At 42.3% G+C, this 27046-nt stretch overlaps 1 protein-coding gene across 1 annotated transcript in view; it reads left to right on the forward strand.

Moving 5' to 3' along the window:
* The window catches only part of CCDC73 (coiled-coil domain containing 73), a gene marked incomplete at its 5' end in the record, with an annotated part of 225926 nt that overhangs the window by 85940 nt on the left and 112940 nt on the right, over positions 1 to 27046 (forward strand). Inside the window, 4 exons of the mRNA XM_082270483.1 lie at positions 1320 to 1391; positions 2937 to 2972; positions 4981 to 5055; positions 18646 to 18684. Coding sequence (XP_082126609.1) covers positions 1320 to 1391; positions 2937 to 2972; positions 4981 to 5055; positions 18646 to 18684 — 222 coding nt within the window. The remainder of the gene's footprint in view (positions 1 to 1319; positions 1392 to 2936; positions 2973 to 4980; positions 5056 to 18645; positions 18685 to 27046) is intronic.

Raw genomic sequence — 27046 nt, forward strand, 5'->3', positions numbered from 1 at the left:
CTTCCTTGAGCTACAAACCAACTTTTTGGAGCTTATACAGGGGCGAAGAATTCCTTTCCTGCCCCCATGTGACATCACTGGCCAACCTCCAGCTGACAGCATTTATAAATTTGAGAAGGGGAGTGGGTCACATGCTCATCACATATGGAGGCAGTGGTCACTACGATCTGCAGTGAGTATGACTCTCTGCAGTGGGGACACAGACAACAATAAAAACCTGACAGATATTCTAACCCTACTCTAATCAAAGCTAAAGAAAAGTTTTGGCTGTACATACATTCTGAGGACAGTTTGTGACCATTTTTGCTTTCACTTTACAATTCTTTACAAATGAATGTGAATTAATGATAATTATTGTGTACACTAAGGCCTCGTTTAGTCTTGCAGTTGGAGGGCGACAAAAATGCGTGGTGGAGCCTTGTTATTGCCACCCACCAACCGCCCCCCCCCTTAAGTGGACAGGGGTGTTTACTTACTTCCGCCATGATACTACGCTTCATGCCCAGGGCAAAGTTGACCCAACTTGTAGCGATCCGCAGGCGGCAAGTCCACCAATCACCACACGCAAGTCAATTGGGAAGCGCCTCAAACGCCCCGCAACTGCATGCAAAGCACACTGTTACGGCACGTTTGTCAGCAAAAATAGGGTTAAAACAGGCGGTAAGGAGGCGTTGCACTTCCTCACTGCCTGTCAGTAGTCTCTGCAGGGCGATGCAAACACTGACTGGGCTCCAGAGGCAAGGGAGATTTAGATGCACATCCAAAAACACCCTAACTGTAAGGTTGACAAATCACAGCAACAGTTTTTTTTGCACCCCTAAGTAACTGATAGAAGTAAGGTATTTGAAGTAGCGGTGTGTTTGTTACCACATCACAGTCTGGTGTACTTTTGGTGTTGGATTTATTGACCCACCTATCTGTGAAATGCATTAGGTAATTAACTAAACTAATGTAATAACTTAAAAAAAGTAAATGTCAAAAACTGACAAAGGTTTGCTACATAGTAGTTTGACTCTCACAACAATAACTTCAAACAAGCAAATCTTTATCCCATCTTTGACAAGAAGAATGTCAATATTTCTACAATTTGATGTTCAGTAATTCCAGCTGTTGGCAGAGATTCAGTAGTTTATAGTAGTTTATTAGTAGTAAATGGTAGTCGTTTGTAGTTAAATAGCTGTAAAAGGTGTTCATCATTAGGAAGGATGTAATGTTGAAACTAACAAATAATGTCATCCTTTGACTATGTTTGTTATTTGAGCACCCACTGTTTTAATATTTTACTGCTTGCACGGATAATTAATTGCATCTTTGATTAGGAATCATTCTCAAATCAGGAAGAAATCATTGAAAAGCGGCACAAAGATGCTTTATCTGTGTTAAAGAAACAGGTACTGTATGATTATAATTTTGGTTTTTAACTTTAATTTATGGTTAACATTTTTATAAACATTTCCTGAAAGGATTAAATATATCATTTACTGAGATATAATCACTAATTTCCATAATAGCAATTGTTTTCTTCTTCCAGTAGTGATTGGCTTTCCTGCACAAAGCAGTACTAAATGTTTTATTACTATATCAATAACACATCTATATTCACCACTTCAGCACAGCACATTCAATTATTGCTGGAAAAAAAATGTCCAGCACTCATTTTTAATGTTGTTACAGGCAAAGCCTTCAGGTCCTGCTGCATTGATTCCCTGAGTTTCTATTCAGGGAGCGTACACTCATCACTGCATGCGCAGTAACAGTTTTCCCTTCCTTGGGAGTACATGTTCCATAATTCATGTCACTGGGCATGCATGACTCTTCCAAGCTGCTGTATTTATGTTAGCATGTAGTCCTGGGTGTGCGCATGAACTGGCGGCTCCAGCCGGGCTCCACAGGACCCTTCAAGCCAGGAAACCACCCTTGCAATGAAAATTGGAAGATTAGAACATGTAATTTATAACACAAGAATCTTAAATAATTACTGATATTAAAAAAAGAGCGGTGTTTACCCTTTCCACAAATTACTTGTAAAGGAAAGTGATATACCAATAAACACTGATTGAATTAATACCACTTGTGTGTATTATTTGGTATGTATCCAATGTGTATCAGAAACCATACATAGATTTAACCTAAAACAAAAGTGCCCAGTGCCAATCAATATAAAGTGCTAACAATAATTAAAGTGGTTCTAAAGGCAGAAGGTTTTTTATCTTAATGCATTCCATGCATTAAGATAAAAAACCTTCTGTATGCAGCAACCCCTGTAATACTTACCTGAGCCCCATTTCAATCCAGCAGTGTTGCACAAGAACCTCGGCTGTCCAGGACTCTACCTCCTAGATTGGCTAAGACACAGCAGTGGGGGCCATTGGCTCCAGCTGCTGTCAGTCAAAGTCAGTGAGCCAATGAGGAGAGAGAGGGGGGCAGGGGCGAGCCGCAGCTCTGTGTCTGAATGGACACACAGAGGAACGAAAAAAAAAAATCTCCCAAAAGTGAAGGGAAATGCCCTCTTAGGCAGGCCATACTCGGTTCGTATCTGGCCTGGTTCAGCAGGAACCTGGGCCAGTTTAGCAGGAACCAGCCCATATTCAAACCATGTATGGGCAGGCTGAATGTACCAAGTTGATCAATTACTCATCTTAGGTACAACCAGGCTGCTGGATTTTGCAAGCTAGTATAGCCGCTAGCCATAATCACTGACTGTGATTACTGTGGAGAATACAATGGCTCAGTAGAAGGGATTCTACTGTCAACGCTGTCTGTCTGCCTGTGGTAGCAGGAAAGAAATTTGCTCTGTCTATTGGCTGCTAAATACAGACTACATGCGTGTATTCCCAAAGGTATCTATTGCATTTTACATCTATTGCATTTTACATCTGTTTGCCTAAATACCTGATTGCATTTACTGAAATATTATTTTTCCTTCCAAACAACAGTTTAATGCAAAGATGTGTGCAGTGGAACTGGAAAAGGTATGAATAGTATACTGTCCTAAAATGAGGAACAAATCCATTTGAGATTTGTGATTTGACATGATACCATTGTAAAAAAAAAACTCTATGGTTGTTAAGTCTTGTATGCATGTACACACTGCTAGTTTTTTTTCCTTCAACCATCTCAGAATGAAGCCGCTGTACTAACAATCCAGTGTTAATACAGTGATCTCCCTTGCTGTTCTGTTGTGTTCTGACAGGGGGACGAGAGGGTTGAGCGGGAGCCATTCGGCTGACTTTTTTGTGATCATGCCCCTTAGACAGAAGCCTGCCCAATGGCTGTTGCCTGTGAATTGAATGTTCATTTCTCTACCATAAGCTGTCTCCAAAGAACTTTCAGAGAATTTGGCAGTACATGCAACCGGCCTCACACCCACAGACCACGTGTAGCCACTCCAGCCCAGGACCTCCACATCCAGCATCTTCACCTCCAATATCATCTCAGACCAGCCACCCGGACAGTTGCTGCAACAATTGATTTGCATAACCAAAGAATTTATGAACAAACTGTCAGAAACCCTCTCAGGGAAGCTCACCTGCATGCTCGTCGTCCTCACCGGGGTCACGACCTGACTGTAGTTCGTGGTTGTAACTGACTTGTGTGGTCAAATGCTCACATTCAATGGCGTCTGGCACTTTGGAGAGGTGTTCTCTTCACAGATGAATGCCGGTTTTCACTGTATAAGGCAGATGGCAGACAGCATGTATGGCGTCGTGTGGGTGAGCGGTTTGCTGATGTCAACGTTGTGGATCGAGTGGCCCATGGTGGCGGTTGAGTTATAGTATGGGCAGGCGTATTTTATGGACAACGAACACCGGTGCATTTTCTTGATGGCATTTTGAATGCACAGAGATACCGTGACGAGATCCTGAGTATTACAGAAACTTTTTAGAAAAGGTCTAGAAGCATATTTGGTTTTCTTTTGGCCTGTTTTTGAATTTTGCCTATTTTTGAACCTGTGCCAAGGCTGTAGTCTATACAGCAATTGCATTCCTTTTGTATGTTACAATGTATAAAAACTTGTTTTGCTTTCAATAAGGAAAAATATCTGATTAAAAAAAACAAACGTATTTATTCCTTAGTTTTCATTGACATATAGATAAAAAAAACACTTTAATGTGATTCAGGTAAGACATTCCAAACGGATGAGTAGAAAACTGTCATGAACCTTCTCTGCAGTAGTATGTCTCATATATAAAAAAAGGGGGGAGGTTTGGGACTTTAAATGAGACGCACGGTGGGATGTGCTTTGCGTCTCCATCCCTGTCCAATTGAATAGAAGAGGAAGGTCGGGACTTTAAATGAAAGACATGACCAGGCTGTCAGGAACAATAAATACATTTATTGACATAAACAAGTAATGAACATTATTATACAAAATATTCAGAGTAATGATAGAACAAAATTTCTTCAGAGAAATGAAAAAACTGGTAAATCGTCCTCAAATCCAGTGTTCATATAAACAATATAGGTAATGAGTAGTATAGTAGTTGGATAGAATCACAACAATATTGAACTCAAAGTTGCATCAATAGTAGAATAGTTGTATGATCATAACATCAATAGACTCGAGGCGTATCGTGGACCAACTGTACCACTTCATCAGGAGTAGATGTCTAGTTCATATCTAGAAAATATATGTGTATAACTGTGTAAGGAAACAGCAACAATGATATAGAATGAAGACTCAACAAACGAGGAAGGGGGAGAGTGAATCCCCCAATATACCAAAGCTTACATTGCAAATTGAGTAGGTGCTAGCATAGGAGGTAGGACATGGCACCAGGTGTCTCCCACGGGAGCTGAGGGCTCACAGGGCAGCTGGGCAAAGATGGAAACCCCACACACCGGAGAGTGTGGGCTGAAATGAATAGAATTCAATTTAATTTAAAGTCCCCACCTTCCTCTTCTATGTCTGATATAAGATATGAATATCTGGTCTTGTCATCGCTGTAAACATAACAGTTTCCATTCTTTTTCTTTAAGGGAAGGTTTCAGTTTTCTGCAGAAACAAAGGAAAGAGAAAATCTTGGTTTAAGAGAAGACATAAAAGTACTGCAGGTGATTTTACATTTTATTTTTCAGCCCAATTAAGGCTTCTATGGTGTTTTTATTTGTTTATATCCCCCACACATTAGGATCTTTTTATAAAGAAGTGGCCTAGTGAAATTGTTTACCACTTCCTTAAATGGCCAACTAACGAACTGGATAAACAGTAAGCTGGTCATTACAGTTAGACTAAATTAATGTTTTTTTTTTGTTTTTTTTTTATAAAGTAAAGTGGGATTGTTTTTAAAAATCAGGCAAACACAGTTGCCAATCTGGAATAAACCAACTGAGCTGCTAATTTAGAAGAAGAGAGGGATGTCAGGAAACATTTCAACATTTTTTTTTTTTTTTAAAGCTCTTGTACCCTGAATCTTTAAAAGTTTGGCATAGTTTACTAAAATATGGCAAAAAACTGGGAAAAAGGTTAGCAAAGAATAAGCTGGAAAAGGGGTAAAAGGACAAACTCTCCAGGTAAACTAAGTCATCATACATGCTTTTATACATAAAAAAAATGTTAATGTTCAACAAATAGTGAGTGATGTGTACAGCTATTCATACATTGTAAGTGTGTGACATTTGTAGCATCATAATATCTCTACTACTGCCCTATATCATACTAGTATCCCCTTCATCACTGTAGGTGCATACATTGAAGATTCCTGTAAGAAACATTTCACACCAGCCATTTTTGTTTTGTTTGGTTTGGTATGTTTCTGATGTGTTTTACAGTACATACTGCTCTTTTTATCCCTATAGATGGTACAATAATTGGAAAATTATTGGAAATTACAAATGTAGGTTGTCAACTTACTAGAAATAGGGGGTCTCATCTTTGACCATACAGCTAGTTAGAGACTGGTGACATTCTAAAGGTGTAGTTAAACATTGGGGACATTCTGCAAAAGACTGTTAGATATTGAGGTGTTACATGAGACTTCTAGATCACTGTCATTATAGCTACTTTGCAAAATCAGTGCTCCTGTAGTTAGCTGCTGGGATCCGAGGGCTGCGAGTACCAAGGAGCTGCAGTCTGGGTACCAGGGGTTTAGGAGAATATTGAGAGCAAGTGACTTTTAAATCAATATTGCATGTTTACTGTACAGTATATGGCTAAAACAGACACAAAAAAAACTGTTAAAAACAGTGTACACTTTAAAAACAACTTTAAAAAATTGGCCCAATTAAGTCAAATAAATTATGAGGAAATAGTGAAAACAACTGAACACAATTATGACATACAGGTGTTTAAATTTTGATTTGTAGTACATAAGAAAAAGTTCAGTTTACATAAAATGATAAGCTAGATTTTTCCATTTACCTGGAGAAGTATAAGAAAATATCTGGCATTTGATTGTAACAGCCCAAGGATTTTTAACATCATTTGCTGTTAGGATTGGTTATTTGTACTGTTGGAGGTAGGGTGCATTTGATTCTTATTAAAATTCTTCTACAAATAGCTTGTTTTTCCTGTCAGCTTGGGCACGCTCAATCATCTTCTTAATGCTTCTTACATTTTGGAACCAAAATAAATGCCCCCACAAGGATGACCTTATCCATGAGATCAGTTGGGATTTGTTTTGCCTAGTTCACTACATGCCACAGTGTAAATGATGTATAGTGTATCTTATGGTCCACTGCTCCTGATACACAGACAGATGAGAAATTGAGTAGCTGCGTCTAAGTAAAGACATGACATTTTGTACTAAATGGTGTTCTGACCTGTAAATGAAACACTAATACCTCAATAAATGAATCAATAATGCCGCGCAATTAAAGAGCTTCCAGTGTAAATGCACATAAATAAATAAATAAACATCAAGTGCTAATCATGTAGTAATACATAAATAATAAGAAATATATATAAATATCAAAATGCTTAAAAAACATGCAAATCCATGACCATAAATCCAATGTGAATCATATATGCAAAAAGTGCCAAAATTCATATAAGTCCAAATAATTTGTGGAAATTGGTAAAAAATATACTCTTGAAAGAGTGTTCAATAGTGCTGTGAATGATCAACACAGTGATCTGATAAATAGTCCACTTCAGAGTGATAAAAGGTGTGTCAAAGCAAATCCTCTGTAGTGAGCGACACCATCACCTCAAACCCCCAGTGGATGGATCCTCACCTTAATTCCAGTGACCCAGCAATTGAGCTTGGTCTAATGCACAGTGTACCCCTCTCGAGTCACCTTTCTTAGGTAAAAAATGATCAATTGATCCCCCCAGATGGGGATCCTAACCTAGATAGATTCTCTTTAAATCAATCGATTGATGTACCATAAAAGAAAAAGAAGGATCTCCAATAGTGCTTATATTTTTTAAACTCCAATTTATTAAAAATAAGAAATGTACTCACATATTCAAGGTGCTATAGTGCACCAACGTTTAAAAACATTCCAAGACAAATAATCTGTGATGACAGTGGGATCTGAAATGGTCAGCCTCTCTGCTTGATAACTCTCTGTTGAGTGTCTGCAGCTGCCGTCCGTGTCCCTCCCCTACGTATCGATCGATTGATTTAAGGAGAATCTATCCAGGTTAGGATCCCCACCTGGGGGGATCGATTGATCATTTTTGACCTGAGAAAGGTGACCCGAGAGGGGTACACTGTGCATTAGACGAAGCTTAATTGCTGGGCCTCTGGAATTAAGGTGAGGATCCATCCACTGGGGGTTTGAGGTGATGGTGTCATTCACTACAGAGGATTTGCTTTGACACTCTGAAGTGGACAATTCATCAGATCATTATGTTGATCATTCATAGCACTACTGAACACTGTTTCAAGAGTATATTGGTTACCAATTTCCACAAATTATTTGGACTTTTATGAATTTTGGCATTTTTTGCATATATGATTTACATTGGATTTATGGTCACGGATTTGCATGTTTTTTAAGCACTTTGATATTTTTAAGCACTCTGATATTTATATATATTTTTTATTATTTATGTATTAATACATGATTAGCAGTTGATATTTATTTATGTGCATGTACACTGGAAGCACTTTAATTGCATGGCATTATTGATTCATTTATTTAACCCCACACTTATGAGAAAGTGCAGTGCTCACTGCAGTTTACATCTAGTGCTCAACTCGTTTGCTCGTAGGAATATTTTAATTTAACTAATACCTCAACAACAAACAAAATGGCCCCTGCCCCCACCTATTACTGGCCTTCATAGCAAAGAGCACATGGAAGGGCAACGCATGCGAGACAAAAACAGAAAAAATTCCCAGCTCAATTCACCAACCAGTTTGCTTACCAACCCAATTAACCTGTCTAACAGTATGCGTTAAAAACAAGGGTTTAGTTAGCACCCATGTGCAAACGCATATGTGTAAGCTGCAGGGCCACTTCATGGTACCCTGTATTACCCGCAGTCCTAACTCCTGTAAATTTCTGCTTTTTTACACAGTAGAAGCACATGCACTCTAATGGATATGTGGATATGTGTGCTAATTAAACCCCTGTTTTTAACGCATATTGTTAGACAGGTTAATTTGGTTAGTAAGCAAACTGGTTGGTGAATTGAGCTGGGAATTTTTTCTGTTTTGTCTCAAAACACTAATACCTGTCACAATAAAATGTAAGGCAGTGTTTGTATATAGCTGGTGTGTTTTCAATGGGAATAATACATATAGAGATCAGCATCCTGTTGTCTTTGTTCTTTTGTATTTTATCAATATTAGCCTTTACTAATTTTACATTTATTCTGGTTTTTTTTTTTCTTTTCTGAAAACTGTCATCTGTGTTTGATTGCTTTAATTTTTCTGTAAAATCCAAAGCCTAACATTTTTAGAGACACACATTTCTAAGGAAACTTGTTTTAACTTATAACTACTTTTTTGGAGAGACACGCATACACAAACTGTAATTTAATATCTATCTTACCATCTAACTATCTGTCCACACATAACATGTACAAATCATGGCTGTACTGTACTATGTTCTACAAGCACAGAAGTCATAGTTTCCTATATGTTATATGAAGCTGTATAGAAATCTGTATATTTTAGGCTGTATTTTAAGTATGAATTAGTGTGGGTCATGTATGAACTTATGTGGTAAGGTAACTGTTAGCAAAAAACATTATGTGATAGTTTGCTTTTGGGATTAGCTTGGTTAAGTGTTTATAGAACCTGTGAGGATCTAAATGTTGGAACTGCCAATGCTGACTTGATTATTAAAGGCTCTGGGACTATCAAAGCCACGCTAGGTTCATTATTTAGTGAGTCAGTCACCTAGAATCACATGTAGCCAGCAAAGTCTGAAAAGTGTAAATTCTTGCCCTGCATTCTTGTTCCGGGTCACTGGTTCACTAGATAGTTACATAGTAAGTCAGGTTGAAAAAAAGACACAAGTCCATCTGGCTCAACCAATAAAAAAAAGAAAAAAACCCCAGCAAAGCATAATCCAATTTGCTACAGCAGGGGACAAAAATTCCTTCCTGATCCCGAGAGGCAATCGGATATTCCCTGGATCAACTTTACCTATAAATATTTAATACCCATTTATATTACACCTAGGAAAGAATCCAGGCCTTTTTCAAAGCAATCTAGTGAGCTGGCCAGAACCACCTCTGGAGGGAGTCTATTCCACATTTTCACAGCTCTTACAGTGAAGAAACCTTTCCGTAGTTGGAGATGAAATCTGTTTTCTTCTAGACGTAAAGACTGCCCCCTTGTCCTCTGTGTTGACCTTAAAGTGAATAACTCAACACCAAGTTCACTATATGGATCAACTATATGTTGATCATATCCCCCTTAATCTCCTCTTCTCAAGAGAGAATAAATTCAGTTCCTCTAATCTTTTCTCATAGCTGAGCTCCTCCATGCCTCTTATCAGTTTGGTTGCCCTTCTCTGCACTTTCTCCAGTTCCCCGATATCCTTTTTGAGAACTGGTGCCCAAAACTGAACTGCATATTCCAGATGAGGTCTTACTAATGATTTGTATAGGGGCAAAATTATATCTCTCTCTCTTGAGTCCATGCCTCTGTTAATACCAGAAAGGACTTTGCTTGCTTTGGAAACCGCAGCTTGGCATTGCATGTTATTATTAAGCTTAGGATCTACCAGAACACCCAGATCCTTCTCTGCTATGGATTCCCCCAGATTTAGTCCCCCTAGTATGTATGATGCATGCATATTCTTAGCCCCCAAGTGCATAACTTTACATTTATCAACATTAAACCTCATTTGCCACATAGTTGCCCAATAAAACAGTGCAATGAGGTCAGCTTGTAAGTTGGAGACATCCTGTAATTAAGTTATTCCACTGCAAAGCTTGGTGTCATCTGCTAAGACTGAAATGGTACTTTTAATCCCAGACCCTATATCATTTATAACGATATTAAAAAGTAAGGGTCCCAACACTAAACCTTGAGGTACACCACTAATGGTTTGAGATTACTAGATCCAACAGAATATCATTTCTAGTCTGGGCCTCAATAAACTGTACCATAAAATTTTTATGTAATAGATTTATAAATGTTTGCCCTTTAACTGTTCCAGCAGTGCCATTACTCCAGTCTATGTCTGGGTAGTTAAAATCCCCCATTATTAACACTTTCCCAGCCCTTGCAGCCCTTTCTATCTGTGCCAGGAGCTGAGTCTCCACCTCCTCATTTATACTGGGAGGTCTATAACAAACTCCAATGATAATCTTAGTATTACGCACATCCATGTACATTTCCACCCATACTGCTTCAGACTCATCAGACTCTCCATTAACTAGGTCCTCTTTTACACTCACTTTGAGATCACTTCTCACATAGAGACAGACACCACCACCTCTCCGTTTTACCCTGTCTTTACGAAAGAGAGCATAGCCAGGAATATTAATAGCCCAGTTATGTGAAGAATGAAGCCAAGATTCAGCAATACCAAATAAATCATAGATCTCCTCATGCACCAGAGCTTCCAACTCACCTATTTTGCTTGGCAGACTTCTGGAATTGGTGAACAAACACTTTAATTCATTGTCACATTTTGCACCCTTATTTTGCATATTTTTAATTTTGGTACAAATAGTACCATTTCCAATGGTTCTCCTCTGCCATAATTCTCCCCCCATTTTTCCCCATTCCAACCACCAATAGGGGGCTGACCCCTGTCTGACCTGTCTGCCCCATTATAATCTAATTCACCCTCCCCCTTCAATCCTAGTTTAAAAACTCCTCCAGCCTTCCAATAAACCTCTCCCCTAGCACAAAAGACCCCCTTCAATTTCGATGCAAACCATCTTTAGCGTAAAGGATGCACCCTAGTGAAAAGTGAGCCCAGTGCTCTAAAAACCCAAATCCCTCCTTCTTACACCAGGTCTTTAGTCATGCATTCAGCTCTCTACTCTCCCCCTGTCTTTCCTGTGTTGCGCATGGCACAGGCAATATTTTAGAGAATATCACCTTGGAAGTCCTTTTCTTCAACTTGCAGCCTAGTTCATTAAATTGGTTCTTAAGGAGCCTCCACCTTCCATATATTCTGTCATTGGTTTCAATGTGGACCAAGACAGCTGGGTCATGCCCAGCCCCTCCCTGTAATTTATCAACCCGGTCCACCACATGCCGAACCCTGGCACCAGGGAGACAGCAAACCATTCAGTTTAAGTGATCCTGGCGACAAATTATTCTATCAGTTCTTCTGATTATAGAATTCCCAATTACCACCAACTGTCTAGGCCTACCTACAGTCCCCTCACTACCTCTACTAGATGGACTGCTCTTCCGGCTGTTAGGGATAGCAGTGACATCTAGGACTGCCACCTCTGAGTTTGCCACCCCAACATCTTCACCCAACATGACAAATCTGTTGGAGTGCTCAAACCCAGGGTTGGCCTTCCTTTTCTGTGAGAAGAGTCACAGTGATAGTAAAATCAGGGTCAGAATGATTTCTCTTATGGACCTTTAAAAACCAAGTAAGTTATGAGAGTTTAATTATTTCTGTTCTCATAGGTTCCTTTTAAAGGATAGGTTCACCTTTGGGAGCATGATACCTATTCCACCCATTTTTAGGGTGTAACATGTGTCTGCACCTGCAGCTGCTCCCCAACCCCCCTTCCTCCCTGTGACAGGGCTGGGTATTTTCTCCCAGCACCCACAGTCACTATTTGAAAAGAGCGCGAATGTGCGCGGCTTCACCCACACAATCGCGTCATTCATTCACAGAGGTTTGTGAATGAATGAACTACAAGTACCAACATATTTTGCAACAGATAGCTTGTAGTTCTCTATGAACTACAAGGGTGTTGTTGAATGCTTTAGGTAGTTTATTAATTATTCCTGTCATTGTGTAACTGCCTGCCTGTACAAGGTATGAGCAGACAGCGTACACTGACAGTCTGCAGGAGCCCTGTATTGCACCCACGATCTGCTGATCACTTGTGCAATGATTTCCAGGCTCCTACAAAAAAAATAGTAAATGCACATTTTTTTTAGCTTGCAAAAAAAAAAAATGTGCGTATATTAATATATATATATTTTTTTAAGGTGAACTTGTCCTATAACCAGTTCTCGCCCGCGCTATAGCCGAAAGACGGCTACAGCGCGGGCTCTAATTTCCGGGAGGCTCCCCGCGTGCTCCCGCGCGCGCATCGGGGAAAATCTGTGTAGGCCGCGTCCCTTGGACACAGCCAATCACAGATCGTGGTGAATGGCCAATCACAGCGGCCATTTACCACGTGATCGGAACATCCAATGCCAGCTCTCCTTCCTCACACAGAGAGTGCGTGTGAGGAAGAGGAGAGCCGATCAGCGGTTAGGGGACACAGAGAAATGTAATCAGGGCACTGATCACCAGTGCCCTGATTACACAAGAGGGAAATAAAATGCCATAACTGCCCACCATCAGTGCCCGCCATCAGTGCCCCCCATCAGTGCCCACAATCAGTGCCCATAGTGCTGCCAGTCAGTGCCCATCAGTGCCTGCTCATCTAGGTGGGCACTGACTAGCAGCACTATGGGCACTGAGTGTGGCACTGATGGTGCTGCCCATCAGTGCTCATCAGTGCTGCCCATCAGTGCTCATCAGTGCCACCCGTCAGTGTCCATCAGTGTCACCCATCAGTGTCCATCAGTGCCGCCTCTCAGTGCCCAGCAGTGCCACCTCGCAGTGCCCATCAGTGCCACCTATCAGTGCTCATCAGTGCTGCCTAATAATGCTCATCAGTGCCGCCTATCAGTGCCACCTATCAGTGCTCATCAGTGCGGCATATAAGTACCTCCTCATCAGTGCCACCTCATCAGTGCCCATAAGTGCCACCTCATCAGTGCCCATTAGTGCAGCCTATCAGTGCCCATCAGTGCCGCCTCATCAGCGCACATCAGTGAAGGAGAAAAATGTATTTATTTTCAAAATGTACTCACAGAAAATAAGAAAAACTTTTCTTTTTTCAAAATTTTCTGTCTTTTTTTTTTTGTAAGAAATAAAAAACCCAGAGGTGATTTAATACCACCAAAAGAAAGCTCTATTTGTGTGAAAAAAATGATAAAAATGTCATATGGGTGCAGTGTAGCATGACCGCGCAATTGTCATTCAAAGCGTGAGAGCGCTGAAAGCTGAAAATTGGCCTGGGCAGGAAGGGGGTGAAAGTGCACTGTAGGCAAGTGGTTAAGGCTTATGTTAAAGCTAGGCTTAGAGTTTGGAGTTACAGGGCTAAGTTTAAAGGCACATTTAGACAGGTCTGATGTAATGTGGTACATATTTTAACAGACATTGACACTTTTTTCAGTGCAGCACAACAGACATACAGTATGTTCACAGGTGCATTGTCTAGATCTGTAAGTATACCATTGAAAATAATTGGCACTGCAATGCAGCAGGCTTAACTTGCATTACCATTTTTTGCATCCATCCAGGGTAAAAGAGAACCATTTCATTTTAATTTTTTTAGGTATAAAAATGATGTTACAGGAGAGAATAAATAATATTTATAGCACATTCATATACAGAATTCCAAATATCAGACTACAGCGTCTCTAATGTAAATAATACCTTATATTCACAACAATACTTATTAAGAAATATTAGAATTTATTATATCTCCACCTGGGTGGGGGAACTGACCCTTAGCTAAACATACTCTTTGGATGAGCCTAATCAATATTTAGACTGAAGTATATGAATATGCTATACATTTTAGTTATTCTTTCATGTAACAATATTTTTATATTCACAATAATAAAATGAAATGGTTTTAATATTTTTTTTTTTTTTTGGGACCCTTAACCACTTGCCTACTGGGAACGCAAACACCCCAATGTATATTCTTTGAGGCATAATGCGTCTTTTGAACGTGTCATTTTTTTCCTGCAAGTTTTTGGAAAATGTGGAAAAAAAATAAACTCATTTTTTAACGTATTTTGTACCCATTTTTACAGCACTGAAAGGTGCTGATGAGGATCCACTGATAGGGTGACACTGATGGGCACTAATACGGCACTGTTGTGGCTCTTATGAGCACTCACTGATGGCACTGTAGGACACTGATGTGCACTGTAGGGCAATGGTGGCACTGTAGGTCACTGATAAGCACTCAGTGATGGCACTGATGGGCACTGTAGGCCACTTATGGCACTGATAAGCACTCACTGATGGGCACTGATGAGCATTGTAGTGGCACAGATGAGCACTGTAGTGGCACCATAGGGCACTGATGAGCACAGTAGTGGCACCACAGGGCACTGATGTGCCCTTTAGTGGCACCGTAGGGCACTGATGAACACTGTAGTGGCACCGTAGTGTACTGTAGTTGCACTGTAGGGCACTGATAGGCATTGTAGTGGCACTGAAGTGCACTGATGAGCACTGCATTGGCACTGATGGGCACTGTAGGGGCACTGTAGGGCACTGATGAACACTGTAATTGTCCCTTTACCCCAAACTGTGATGTGCTGGGTCCCGTGGACCCAACGATCACAGACACTTCCAGTTGACGGTGTCCCAGAACTAGCCAGTCGCGCTGTAGCCGTCACTCTGCTATAGCGCGGTCAGCAAGTGGTTGGTTGAAGTTGCTGCTGACCGGGTTTTCCTGGGGCTCAACGGGGGGTTGAGCAGGGTTCCCTGCCACCCTGGGGATTGGTGACTAGGGCGGGGATGTCCTCTGGGCTCCCTGCGGTGGTTGTTGGGCTGGGGAATCAGATGTTTTAACATCTGTGGGAAAACACCTCACGTGGCCTGATCTAGCAAAAAATTGAGGCCGGGACTTTGAGGCCTACTCACTGGAAACTAAGTGAGGTGGCCCCTGTGAGGGTGGCTGATGCCACTGCCTCCTGTTTGGGCATCTGCCTTCCTCTCTGCTGCCCCTGGGTGGTCGGCACTGCTAGGGCTCGCGTCCCGGCGGCTGGGCGCTTTCAAAAATTAAGGCTGCGGCTAGGCCGGTAATTACTATTGCCCTGGTGTCACAAACTCTGACCGAGTGGGCTAAACTTTTCCGACGAGACCTGGAGGAGAAGCAGCTCCCCCCTGCCTTAGTGGAGCTGGTGGATCAGTTGGTCCAAGGGCTACAGTTTGTCTGTGATGGCTCTTTGGATGCCGCTCTCCTGCTTTCTAGACTGTCTGTCTCAGCAGTGGTCCTGGGGCGAATAATCTAGCTGAAATGCTGGTCTGCGGACCAGGCTTTTAAGAAGACCTTGTCTGATCTTCCAATCATGGGGGATCACCTGTTTGGAGCTTCCTTGGATGACATCATCAAGGGCCTCACAAGGGGAAAGAGTACTCCTCCCCCTTAGGCTTCCAGGGGTAAAGAGTCCCATCGCATCCCATGGCTCCTTGGAGTCAGTATCATCTGATTTACGCCTTTACTTCTCTCCAGCTTCTGCCGAGACTGCTACTCGGGATCGAGACAGAAGGGATTCCAGTCATCCTAGTGGCTCCAGACTGGCCTCACCGGTCATGGTACGCCGATCTGGTGTCCCATCTGCTGTCCCAAGGGCCAATCTTCCATCCTGCCTTACAGTCACTGGCTTTGACGGCTTGTCTGTTGAAAGCCAGATGCTGAAGGACAGAGGGTTGTTTGACTCAGTGATTCCTACACTCCTAGGCTCCCACAGACATGTCCTCTGGCTTTCAGTCTGTATTTCTGTACAGGATTTCTGTTTGAAAGCAAGAGAACATGTCAGTGGATCCCAACACCGCTCATCAATGCCCCTGCAGCCCACTGAAACTACAAGTAGTAGTAGTAGTAGTAGTTTCTTTTGAACAAAAAAATATAATAATAAAAGAAGAAATAACAAAGTAATCATACAGTAGTACACAGACACCAAAAATGGTTACAAAAAGAAAACTTAAAGTAGTAAACTAAACAAAATAAATTGGTTTACATATCCAAAAATGAGTGGTAGAAGATGGTATTTGTAGTTTAATTATTCAAAGGAAGTTTTTATTTTAAAATGACAGCGAGTACAGGGAGAAGAACCCATACTCACTGTCATAGGGAAGGGGTATCAAGGAGAAAGGAGCTGAAACGTGTTACAGATTTTACCCTAAATATAGGTGGAACATGTAACACGCTGCAAAGGTGAATTTATTCTTTAACTACTTCCCAACCAGGCCAATGTACATAAACAGCCGGGTGGGAGCTTCACCTTTCTGAGAGGACGTACCCGTACGTCCCTCAGAACGGGAACCCACTTGCGGCCACAGGATCCTGTGATGGCTGTGATCACAGGACACATGAAGGGATTCGGATATGGGAGCTGTGATTGGCCCTCCTGATTACATGATGGCTTTATCCAATCACAGCCCCTACAGGTTAAACAGAGACACGTGTCTCTGTGACAGTGTTCTCCTGGTTGAGCTCAGTGAGAACTCAGTGTGTGTGTGTTTGGGGGGGGGGGGGGTAATCTGCAGCCTCTGTGACAGCTCTGTGTAAAAGGATGATTTTACAAACACAGAACTGTCACAGATCCCCGCACAGTACACCTAGCACCACTGTCCCTGTCAGTGTACCCATAAAACAACTATACAGGGCACAAAAACATCACATTTGTACCAGTGCGCAAAACATTTGTCACAGTGCCCCATCACATCTGTACCAGTGCACAAAACATCTGTCACAGTATCCCATCACATCTGTACCAGTGCACAAAGCATCTGCCACAGTGTCCCCATGAACATCTGTACCAGTGCAAAAAAAATCTGCAATAGTGCAATGGTGTTCTATTGTGTCATCAACATCTGTCAGTGTCTGTCAAAGTTTACAAGTGCATTAAAATATCTGTCAGTGTACCAGTGTCACACCAATAAATAAATAAATAATTTAAAGCACCCCCACCCCCTGTGCTCGTGCGCAAGGGCGAACACACACGTTGGTCCTGTATGCATATGTAAACATTGCACCACACATTTGAGGTATCACACGAACGTCAGAGCAAGTTCAATAATTCTAGCACCAAACCTCCTGTGTAACTCTAAACTGGCAACCAATAAAGTCTTATAAGCCGTTGCCTATGGACATTTTTACATACCGAAGTTTGGTGCGATTTCACAAGCGTGTGCAATTTTAAAGCGTTGTCTAGAAAGTGATTGTGCGCTGCAGCTAAAGCATACAAATATATAGCTGCTGCTATCACCTAATGTGTTCCCACATGCACAATAAATAAAAGAGAAAAATGTTATAGTGCTGCTCCACCAACAACTTACATATAAAACAGATTAACAATTGTGTAGTCACATGAAATCAATAAAGTGCTAGTGCAAAATGACAATAAAAATGTTATTAAGAGAAATAAAGTGCAAGAAAACCACAGGGAACTAACAAGTCCCCTAAATAAAGTCAATGGTGATTCTCCTTTCATTTGTGCAAACAACCAAAGTCTTTATTGCAATGATGTGCTTCCCAAAGGTGTAAATCCACTCCATTAGCAGTGTGCTCCATTCACCATGTGCTGTGCATGCTTACCTCCATCTTAGACCCACAAGGGGTCAACACAGCATATCTCAGGAATACTCTGATGTTCAGGTTCCTAAAATGGCTCCTACGCTGTTTACAGAAAGCTCCAAGGCAACATATAGAAAGAAAGAATTACTTCCAATAGTGCAGTACCTGAGTTAACTGGCTCAATAAACCACACACCCCCAGCTTCATGCAATGCAATCACATTTATTTAAAACAATATTACAGAGGTTAAAAATACAACAGCTCTGGCGTGTTCCATATATCTGATCCCACCGCCAGGCTCCACCTCTACGCTTTACGCCACTATCACACGTGGCTTTATCTCAAGGGGGAAAAAAGCCACATGGAGCCACATTCAGGAGGCATAGTGCATTTTTTTAAAACAATAGGTATAGGTGGCGCTGCCTATTTAGTGTGTGCAATCCTAATGGGGAAAGATACCAAAAGAATGTGAAAAAATATATAGTGAAAATAATTATAAAAAAAAATGCTATCCCTTTAGCGCGGAATCATAACCAATTTCACATAGTGCATTTTTTTTCCTTGACATACATTTTTAGTAAATTTATTACACAGCAGCCGTGTTTGCTGGTGATACCACTGTTTACTGAATGACATTACCTGCTTTAAAATGGTGCTCATTATTCGTTTTTGCTGTTGTGATATATATGTAAATAATGTCACCTTTCTTGTTGCAGTTGTCAAAATACAGCTTGCAGAAAAAAGTAGATGAATTGGTAAGTAGCATAATACAACTATGGTGGTTTTATTCAGAAGGTTATAAAAAAAATAAAGCCTTATTGTTAATTTAGACACTTATTATTTATATAATTACAGTTATGATGTTTTCCACAAATTACATTGTAGCTAAAAAGCAGTAATAATTCTTGTTTATATGCAGTTTGTAATATTTGATTTAAAGTAGATTTTATATCTAAAGCTGGCCTAGTGCCAAAATTGATTACTGTACCTGCCAATTGTAACATGCCCCATGCTCATCCTCCTGTGCAGTACTGTACTGTAATTAATTGCTTGATCCATCTTCCTGATAGTAGATGCCTGCCCACTGATCACTATGTGTCATCAACTGGGAAGGCCGAAGTTCTTTAACCATGCAGTTATTACCCTGAGACTGAATTGATCTGCCTGAGCAGATTGCTGATGGCTGTCTGCCAAGATCCTTAGTGTTTTTACATCATCTGCCCTGGCACAGGTCATGTGATTGAGAGTCACATTGCTATAGGATCATCAAAGTTAAAAATAATGGATGTATGTCTAGCTTTTTTATTATCTATAAATTAGTATATACTATATTAGTAAGTGTAATGGACATTTTATCTTTCCTTTTTATTTTGGCCTTTTTTTCATTTCAGCTTATAAACTTGCTTTATGCATCGCACAACAAAGGTTTCAAACAACTGTAATTTTTCAAAAATAGTACTAACTAAAAGCACTATCCCGTTCATTTATCCAGCCATGTATTGTTTATGTAAAAACGTAAGGACTTTCTTGGAAACGAATAATAAGCAAAAGCAGTAAAGAGGAAAAATACCCTGTCCAGTTTGCGCAGGTTCTAAAGAGACCTCACCCAGTATGATCATTTCTGGAGGAGGACGTTCATAAATTTAAAACCTTCAAAACACCAGAGACTCTATGATGTTAGATTACACATTATTACCATCCTATAAATGAGTCAGGAAGAATGAAAGCCTGACTAACTGGTAATGCACTAGGATAAAATAAAAGGGAATAGAAGACGGAGCCATATCTTATATGAATCAAACTTTAAGTAAAGCAATATCCTTTTCAATTTGTATTTTCATCTGAAACCAGATAATCCAGAGTCTATCCTTCCTGACAACGAAGCTGATGTTAAATGGTCCCTAAAAAGATTAAATAAAAGTTTAGTATTTTTGACTATGACTATTCCTTGACTGCTGTAAGTCATGTTTTATTGAATAGACATCTATGGTGACTTGTCTGCTCTGTAATATTTTTCTTTTCTTTATGTTTCCTGATTTTAAAAATAAATTAAAGTTTGAAAAAGGTTTTCAGGAACAGTCTGTATTAAAGTAACTTTTTATTTAAAAAAACAAATCGAGGTCACACTACAGCTTGGTAGCAGGCACTTGTTCTGATCCATTGGTGCAACTTACTGAATAACCCCATGATTTCAGGTCCAGGGCAACACATGATCCTCTTCCTGCCTCACACCTAAAGCCAAGCTCACACAGTTCATTGCTCAGTGCCTCATTTCCTGTTTCCTGTGCTTGCACTCAGTGGTCCCTCCCACCGTTCCCTATGTCACTACAGTGGCGACATGGAGGTCTGCTAGAGGGACCAATAGAGAACAGTGGGAAAAAGAGTGAGGTCAGCAGATTGACATTCCTGAAAGTGTTGGTTTGGAAAGACACCTCAACAGAGAACTTTCTTATAACTAAGCATCGTCCAGTGGCACAGGCAGAAGGAAAGGTTAAGATTCACTTTATACTTTACAAGCAGTTAAACAAACAGTTCTTTGTTCAGACATTTTCCATCATAAGGCCTTTTGCATCTAGCTTAGGCAGTTTGCGTATAAATTAATTTTTACAAATCGTAAAATATGGTCCCAGGAAACTTTATTAAACTTTATTAAATTGTATGTCTTTATAAAATTAAAATTTTCCAATAATGTACATATTTTACAAGATCGCTAGAAATCCTAAATATATTTATGTTCCTTTTTACAATAATTGACATTTAATATTTCACAACCTATACTTAAAGGTACAGGCAGACTAGCAAATTAAAGGGAATCTGTCTCAGACAGATTTCTGCATCTGTTGTCTGACTGCGGTAAGCTCCATGTCAGGGAAATGTCCGTGCCAATACTAGAGATGGGCGCATCAGGCACAGTCCCGTCTGCATGCGCATTGGCGCACTCAGACGAAACAGCGCGAATCAGCGAACGCGTGTGTGCAATGGCGCATGCATAACGTGACAGATGAGGCTATTTGCTGGTCTATATAAGACTGCTGCTGATTCCATCAAATTGCTGGATTGTCGTCAGCCTTCCTGTGTTCCTGAGCCTCTGTGTATTTTCCTTAGATTTCCTATTGTGACCCGGCTCTCTCCTGACCTGTCTGATCTCTTCTCCTAGCGTTGACCCTTTGGCTTGCTCTACCAGCCTTTCTCCTGTTTGATCACCTGTGTATGACCCCGGCTCACATTACGGACTTTGCTATTACTACTTGCCTGCCTTCCTGTTCTGACCTTGGCCAAGTTCCTATTTGATCCTCAGCCTGGCTTCTACTACTGTTTCCTGTGTTCCAGTTTGCCAAGTATATCTTGAGTTTACAGAGAGACATCTGTCTTGCTGTGTATTCTGTCATCTCCAGTATCCATCAGGTGATCACTGGCCCAGCTCTTCATAACCCTGTTGGAAACCTGTGCTTCTTTGGGCACTACACCTCCCTTACCACCTTCAGGGGTGTACCGCACTTAGCCGCAAGGGGAGCTCTCTCAGCACCTTGGCATTTCGATCAGGTACGTGACACTCCACCACTATCTTGAAGTGACCGTGACACCTGGTATGGCTTAGTGGCTGCTCAGGCTCTTTCTGATGTGAAGTATGTGTGTAGGTTCCTCGGCCTTGGCAGCAGGGAGTGCTGGCAAAGGACAGAGACCATTCTGGCTCTAAGCTATAGCTCAAGGGAGAAGAAAGAGGTAATCCCCAATGCCGCACATCCATGAAGTCCTAAAATATTGATGAGAGTGACAATCACAGCCTGGACTCCAAGCAGGCCATGCCCCCCATGGATTTTGCTCCCCCCCCAGCTTAATCATAAGGATCCCCATAATTAAGCTCCCAGGGCTAGGCAAAACAACTCCAGGTTGTCACTCTCATGATATTTGTAGGACTGCATGGATGTGTGGCACTGGGGATTACCTCTTTCTTCTACTTTGAAGTGACCAGAGGTCACTGAAGCCTAGGTGTCCAAAATTAATTTTGCAGCTTCAGTGTGAATCTATTAAAGTGATTGTAAAAACTGTTTCTTAAAATGTAAATTAAAAGGTTATTATATAATATTATATGTTGCACAGAGCAGTGGCTTACCTCCTCCTTTTGGAAACCCGCTGGCGTTCTGTCAAGGTCTAACCTTGCCTTTCTGTTGGCAGCCATCTTGGACATGTGCAGACTGCTGCCTCATATAAACTCTGTTTGCATCATCACTTGCCTGCTGCCTGGGCATCGCTCAGTGATGATGATGCACACCTGACTATATAGATATCTTCTGATGGCTTGCAGTCCTTGCCCTTGTGTTTGTGCTCCAAGGTGCATCATTGCTAGCAGTCTTCTGTTCTCCATGTTCCTGCATGCATGACCTGGCTTTGTACCTGACAGTACACAAAGGCCATAAATCCTAACAATGCAGGTGCTCCTACGCTCCCCATGCTGGTTACTTGGCTCGATCAACAAGATCACCATTTGGGTCATTTCGCTCAGGCATTGCAGACATTGCTTGAATGCACAGCACACCTTGCTTCTGGTGCTGCTAGGCAGGTGGCCCCTCCTGCTGCTGCTCCTGTTGTTGCTCCTGCTCCTGCAGCTGCAGTTGGAGCCCCGGTTACCAGTGGGATGACTAAACCAAGTGGGAATTTTTTTTAAATGGTTCCTCAGGTGTTACCCTCTGACAGGACCAAGGTGGGCTTCCTAATATCATTGCTCTCAGACAAGGCCTTGGCCTGGGCAAATCCCTTATGGGAGAACGATAATCCTGTGATACCCAAGTTTTGTTGCCTCCTTTCGTAAGGTATTTAATGTGCCTGCTCGCTCTGCCTCTGCTGCTAAGCTGTTCCTGTACATTCAACAGGGTATACGAACCGTTGCTGAGTATGCCACGGAATTTCATACCCTGGCAGCATAGGTGGGCTGGAAAAATGAGGCTCTGGTGGCTGTCTTCTCTCGTGGTCTTTCTGATACATTGAAGGACGAGATTGCGGCCAAGGATCTCCCTGACGAGCTCGAGGCTCTCATTTCTTTCTGGATTTTGATCAATACCAGGTTATATTGTCCCCACACTACTCTGTTGTTTTGGGGTACCCTAGGCTTTAGAAACACAATCCGACCTTTGATTGACAATCGGTCGAGATCATCTCTTGGTCTCCACAGTGTGGCCCTGAAGGTACTTTTAACCTCTTCAGATTCAGTGTTGCCTACTGAATATCATGAGTATCAAGATGTATTTGACCAGGTGCGCGCTGGTACTCTTCCTCCTCATAGTCCGTACAATTGTGCCACAGACTTTCAACCTGGTGCCATTCCCCCTTGTGGCAGGGTTTATCCTCTCTCGGTTGCGGAGAATAAGGCCATGAAAGTATACAAGGTGGATGCGCTTGCCCGGGGGCACATTCGCAAGTCCACTTCTCCAGCGCTTGCCAGTTTTTTCTTCATAAAGAAGAAGGGGGGTGAGTTGAGACCTTGCATTGATTATAGGGGTCTCAATCGCATCACGGTCAGGAATGCATACCCAATTCTGTTGATTACTGAATTGTTCGACCGCCTCAAGGGAGCCACGTTCTTTACCAAGCTTGACCTAAGGGCCGCGTATAACCTTGTAGGGATTAGGAAGGGCAATGTGTAGAGGACCGTGTTTAACCACTTAAGCCCCGGAAGATTTTACCCCCTTCCTGACCATGGCCTATTTTGCGATTCGGCACTGCGTGACTTTAACGGACAATTGCGCAGTCGTGCGACGCTGTACCTAAACAAATTTGACGTCCTTTTTTTCCCACAAACAGAGCTTTCTTTTGGTGGTATTTGATCACCTGTGCGATTTTTACTTTTTGCGCTATAAACAAAAAGAAGCGTCAATTTTGCAAAAATAACAATATTTTTCACATTTTTTTATATGAAATTCCCCAAAAAAAATGTAAAAATCAACATTTTTTAACATTTTAGGTCAATTTGTTTTCTGCTACAAATGTTTGGTAAAAAAAGCGTATTTTGATTGGTTTGCGCAAAAGCTATTGCGTTTACTAACTAAGGGAAAGATTTTGGTTATTTTTGTTGTTTTTTTTTAACGCGTAATGGCGGCGATCTGCGATTTTTTTTGCGGTACTGCGACATTGTGGCAGACAGATCGGACCCTTGACTGACATTTTTGACACTTTTGGGGTTACCAGTGACATTACTACAGTAATCTGTGCTATACATATGTACTGTTACTGTAAAATGACACTGGCAGTGAAGGGGTTAACTTTTTTTGAGAGGGAGGGGTTATGTGTGTCCCTAGGGGCGTGATTCTAGCTGTGATTGGCTGTGGCTTGAGGTGTAGGAACAGTGATCAACGGTCCTACATAGTAGAACCGTATGATCACTATTCATACACAGGGGAGAATGACAGGCGGCTTGTTTACATTAGCCGCCTGCCTTTCTCCTGCTCTAACGGACGATCGCGAGTGACCGGCGGACATCGGGTCCGCCGGTCACACGCCCGGGGAGGTCCGTGACCGCGCGGGAGTGGGAGCGCGCCTCCGGCGGCGCACGCTCGCTCCCTAGACCCTCACAGGCTAGCGACGTAGCCCTACGTCGCTTTGCCTGTGAGGGGCTGACTGCCGACGTAAATCGTCGTGCGGCGGTCGGCAAGCGGTTAATACCAGAACCAGTCATTCCGAATATCTAGTGATGCCCTTTGGCTTGTGCAATGCGCCCGCTGTCTTCCAGGAGTTCATCAGTGATGTATTTTGTGATATGTTGCAGCAATGCTTGGTAGTCTGGATGACAGCTTGATTTACTCAGACTCCATTGAATAACACTACCTTGATGTCAGATGAGTGCTGCAACGGTTGCATGAGAATGGACATTTCTGTAAGTTTGAGAAATGTGAATTCCACCTGTCTCAGGTTGCCTTCTTGAGTTTCATCATTTCTGCTAAAGGGGCTCGCCATGGACCCTCAGAAGGTTTCGGCTGTTCTACAATGGACTCGCCCTTGTGGTCTCTGTTCCATTCAGCATTTCCTTGGGTTTGCCAACTACTATCGGCAATTTATCAGGAACTTTTCCTCTTTGGCCAAACCTATCTCAGATCTGACTAAGAAGGGCAGAGATCCCCACAATCGGACTCCTGCTGCCATCCAAGCTTTTGAGGCCCTCAAGTCTGCTTTTGCTTTGGCTCCCATTCTGTCTCATCCCAATTCTGGTTTGCCCTTTGTCCTAGAGATGGATGCAACTGAGACAGGAGTAGGCGCCCTCCTGTCTCATCGTCGGACACATGATGGACCTTTACTTCCTTGTGAGTTCTACTCCAAGAAGCTGTCTCCAGCTGAATGTAACTTTGAGATTGGAGACAGAGAGCTCTTGCCTATTATCCTGGCTCTCAAAGAGTGGAGACACTTGCTTGAAGGTTCTGTGGTTCCAGTTCTCATTCTCACCGATTATAAGAATCTGACGTATCTCTCAGGGGCCAAGAGGCTCACACCCCATCAGGCCAGATGGGCCTTATTCTTGTCTTGTTTTAACTATGTAGTCTCCTATTTGCCTGGCTCCAAGAATCTTAAAGCTGATGCCTTGTCTCGCTGGTATTCTGAGTTGTCCAGGGAGGACTCCGTGCCAACATTGGTCATACCTTTGGATCATATCCTGACTGCCATCCGCACTAACTTAATCTCTCCTCTTGGGGAACAGATCTTGGTTGCCCAACCTGATGCTCTCACAGAGAGACCTGCTGGCAAATGTTTTTTAACTGAGGGGTTGCACATCAGACTGTTGCGCATGTACCACGATTCCAAGACTGCCGGTCATCCTTGTAAGAACCAGGTGTCATGGGCTATTTCCCATCAGTTCTGGTGGCCATCTTTCTGCACTGATTTTGCTGCGTATGTGGCTGCTTGTTTGGCCTGTGCCTAGAAAAATTCTCTACGGCACCTTCCCTTGGGCCTACTGCATCCCATTCCCAATTGGGAGCGTCCCCGGTCTCACCCGGCCATTGATTTTATTGTGGAACTTCTCCACGTCTTGAGGTTACACAGTTATCCTCATGGTCGTCAACCGGTTCTCAAAAATGTGCCACTGTGTTCCATTTATGCGGCTGCCTACCGCTCAGGAGCTTGCCTCAGTGTTTGCCAGGGAAGTTTTCCGCTTACACTGGTTGCCTAAGGAGATTGTCTTGGACCGTGGGAGCCAGTTTGTCTCCAGTTTCTGATGCACCTTTTGCTCCCACTTGGGTATTCGACTCTCCTTCTCCTTGGCCTACCATCCACAGTTCAATGGTACCGCTGAGCATTCCAACCAAGCTCTGGAGCAAATTCTCAGCTGCCAATCTCTGACCATCAGGATAATTAGGTTGATCTGCTTCCCTGGGCAGAGTTTGCCATGAACTCTGCCATCAACTCGTCTCCCAGAATGTCTCCCTTCATGGCCAATTATGGGTTCAAACTCGTTTTTTTAGTTGTTCTCACCACAGGACATTGGAGGATGATCTTCATTCCCTCTGTTCCTCTTGGGTGCAGATTCAAGAGTCTTTACGGGTCTCTGCACAGCGTCACAAGCTCCAGGCAGACCAGAGATGTTTATCTGCTCCTTCGTACCAGGTCTCTCACACCCTCTCGTACCAGGTCGGGAAGAGGGTGTGGTTGTTGACCGGTAATCTCAACTTCAGGGTGCCCACTCCTAAACTGGCACCCCCTATTTTTTGGGCCTTTACCGTAAGGTAAACCTGGTGGCCTATGCGCTTGATCTTCCTCCTGGCATGCATATCTCCAATGTCTTTCACGTGTCACTTTTGAAGCCACTGGTTTTCAATCGCTATACTTCTTCACTTTCTCACCCTTGTCCCATTCCTGTGGGCAATTATAAGGAGTATGAGGTTAGCAGCATCATGGATACTCATCTGTTCCTAGGTCAGATTCAATACCTGGTGCACCTGGAGCCCTGAAGAGCGCTCCTGGGTTCCCTCCACTGATGTTCTTGCTCCTGCCCTTCTCTGTGCTTTCCATGCTTGCTTTCCTCAGAAACCGTTTTTTGCTCTGGGGAGGAGGAGCCATTTAGGGGAGGGTACTGTCAAGCTCTTACCTTGCCTTCCTGTTGGCAGGCATCTTGAACATGTGCAGACTACTGTC

The sequence above is a fragment of the Pelophylax lessonae genome (genome assembly GCF_965119305.1).
Source record: "Pelophylax lessonae genome assembly, chromosome: 10".
Taxonomy (NCBI): Eukaryota; Metazoa; Chordata; class Amphibia; order Anura; family Ranidae; genus Pelophylax; species Pelophylax lessonae.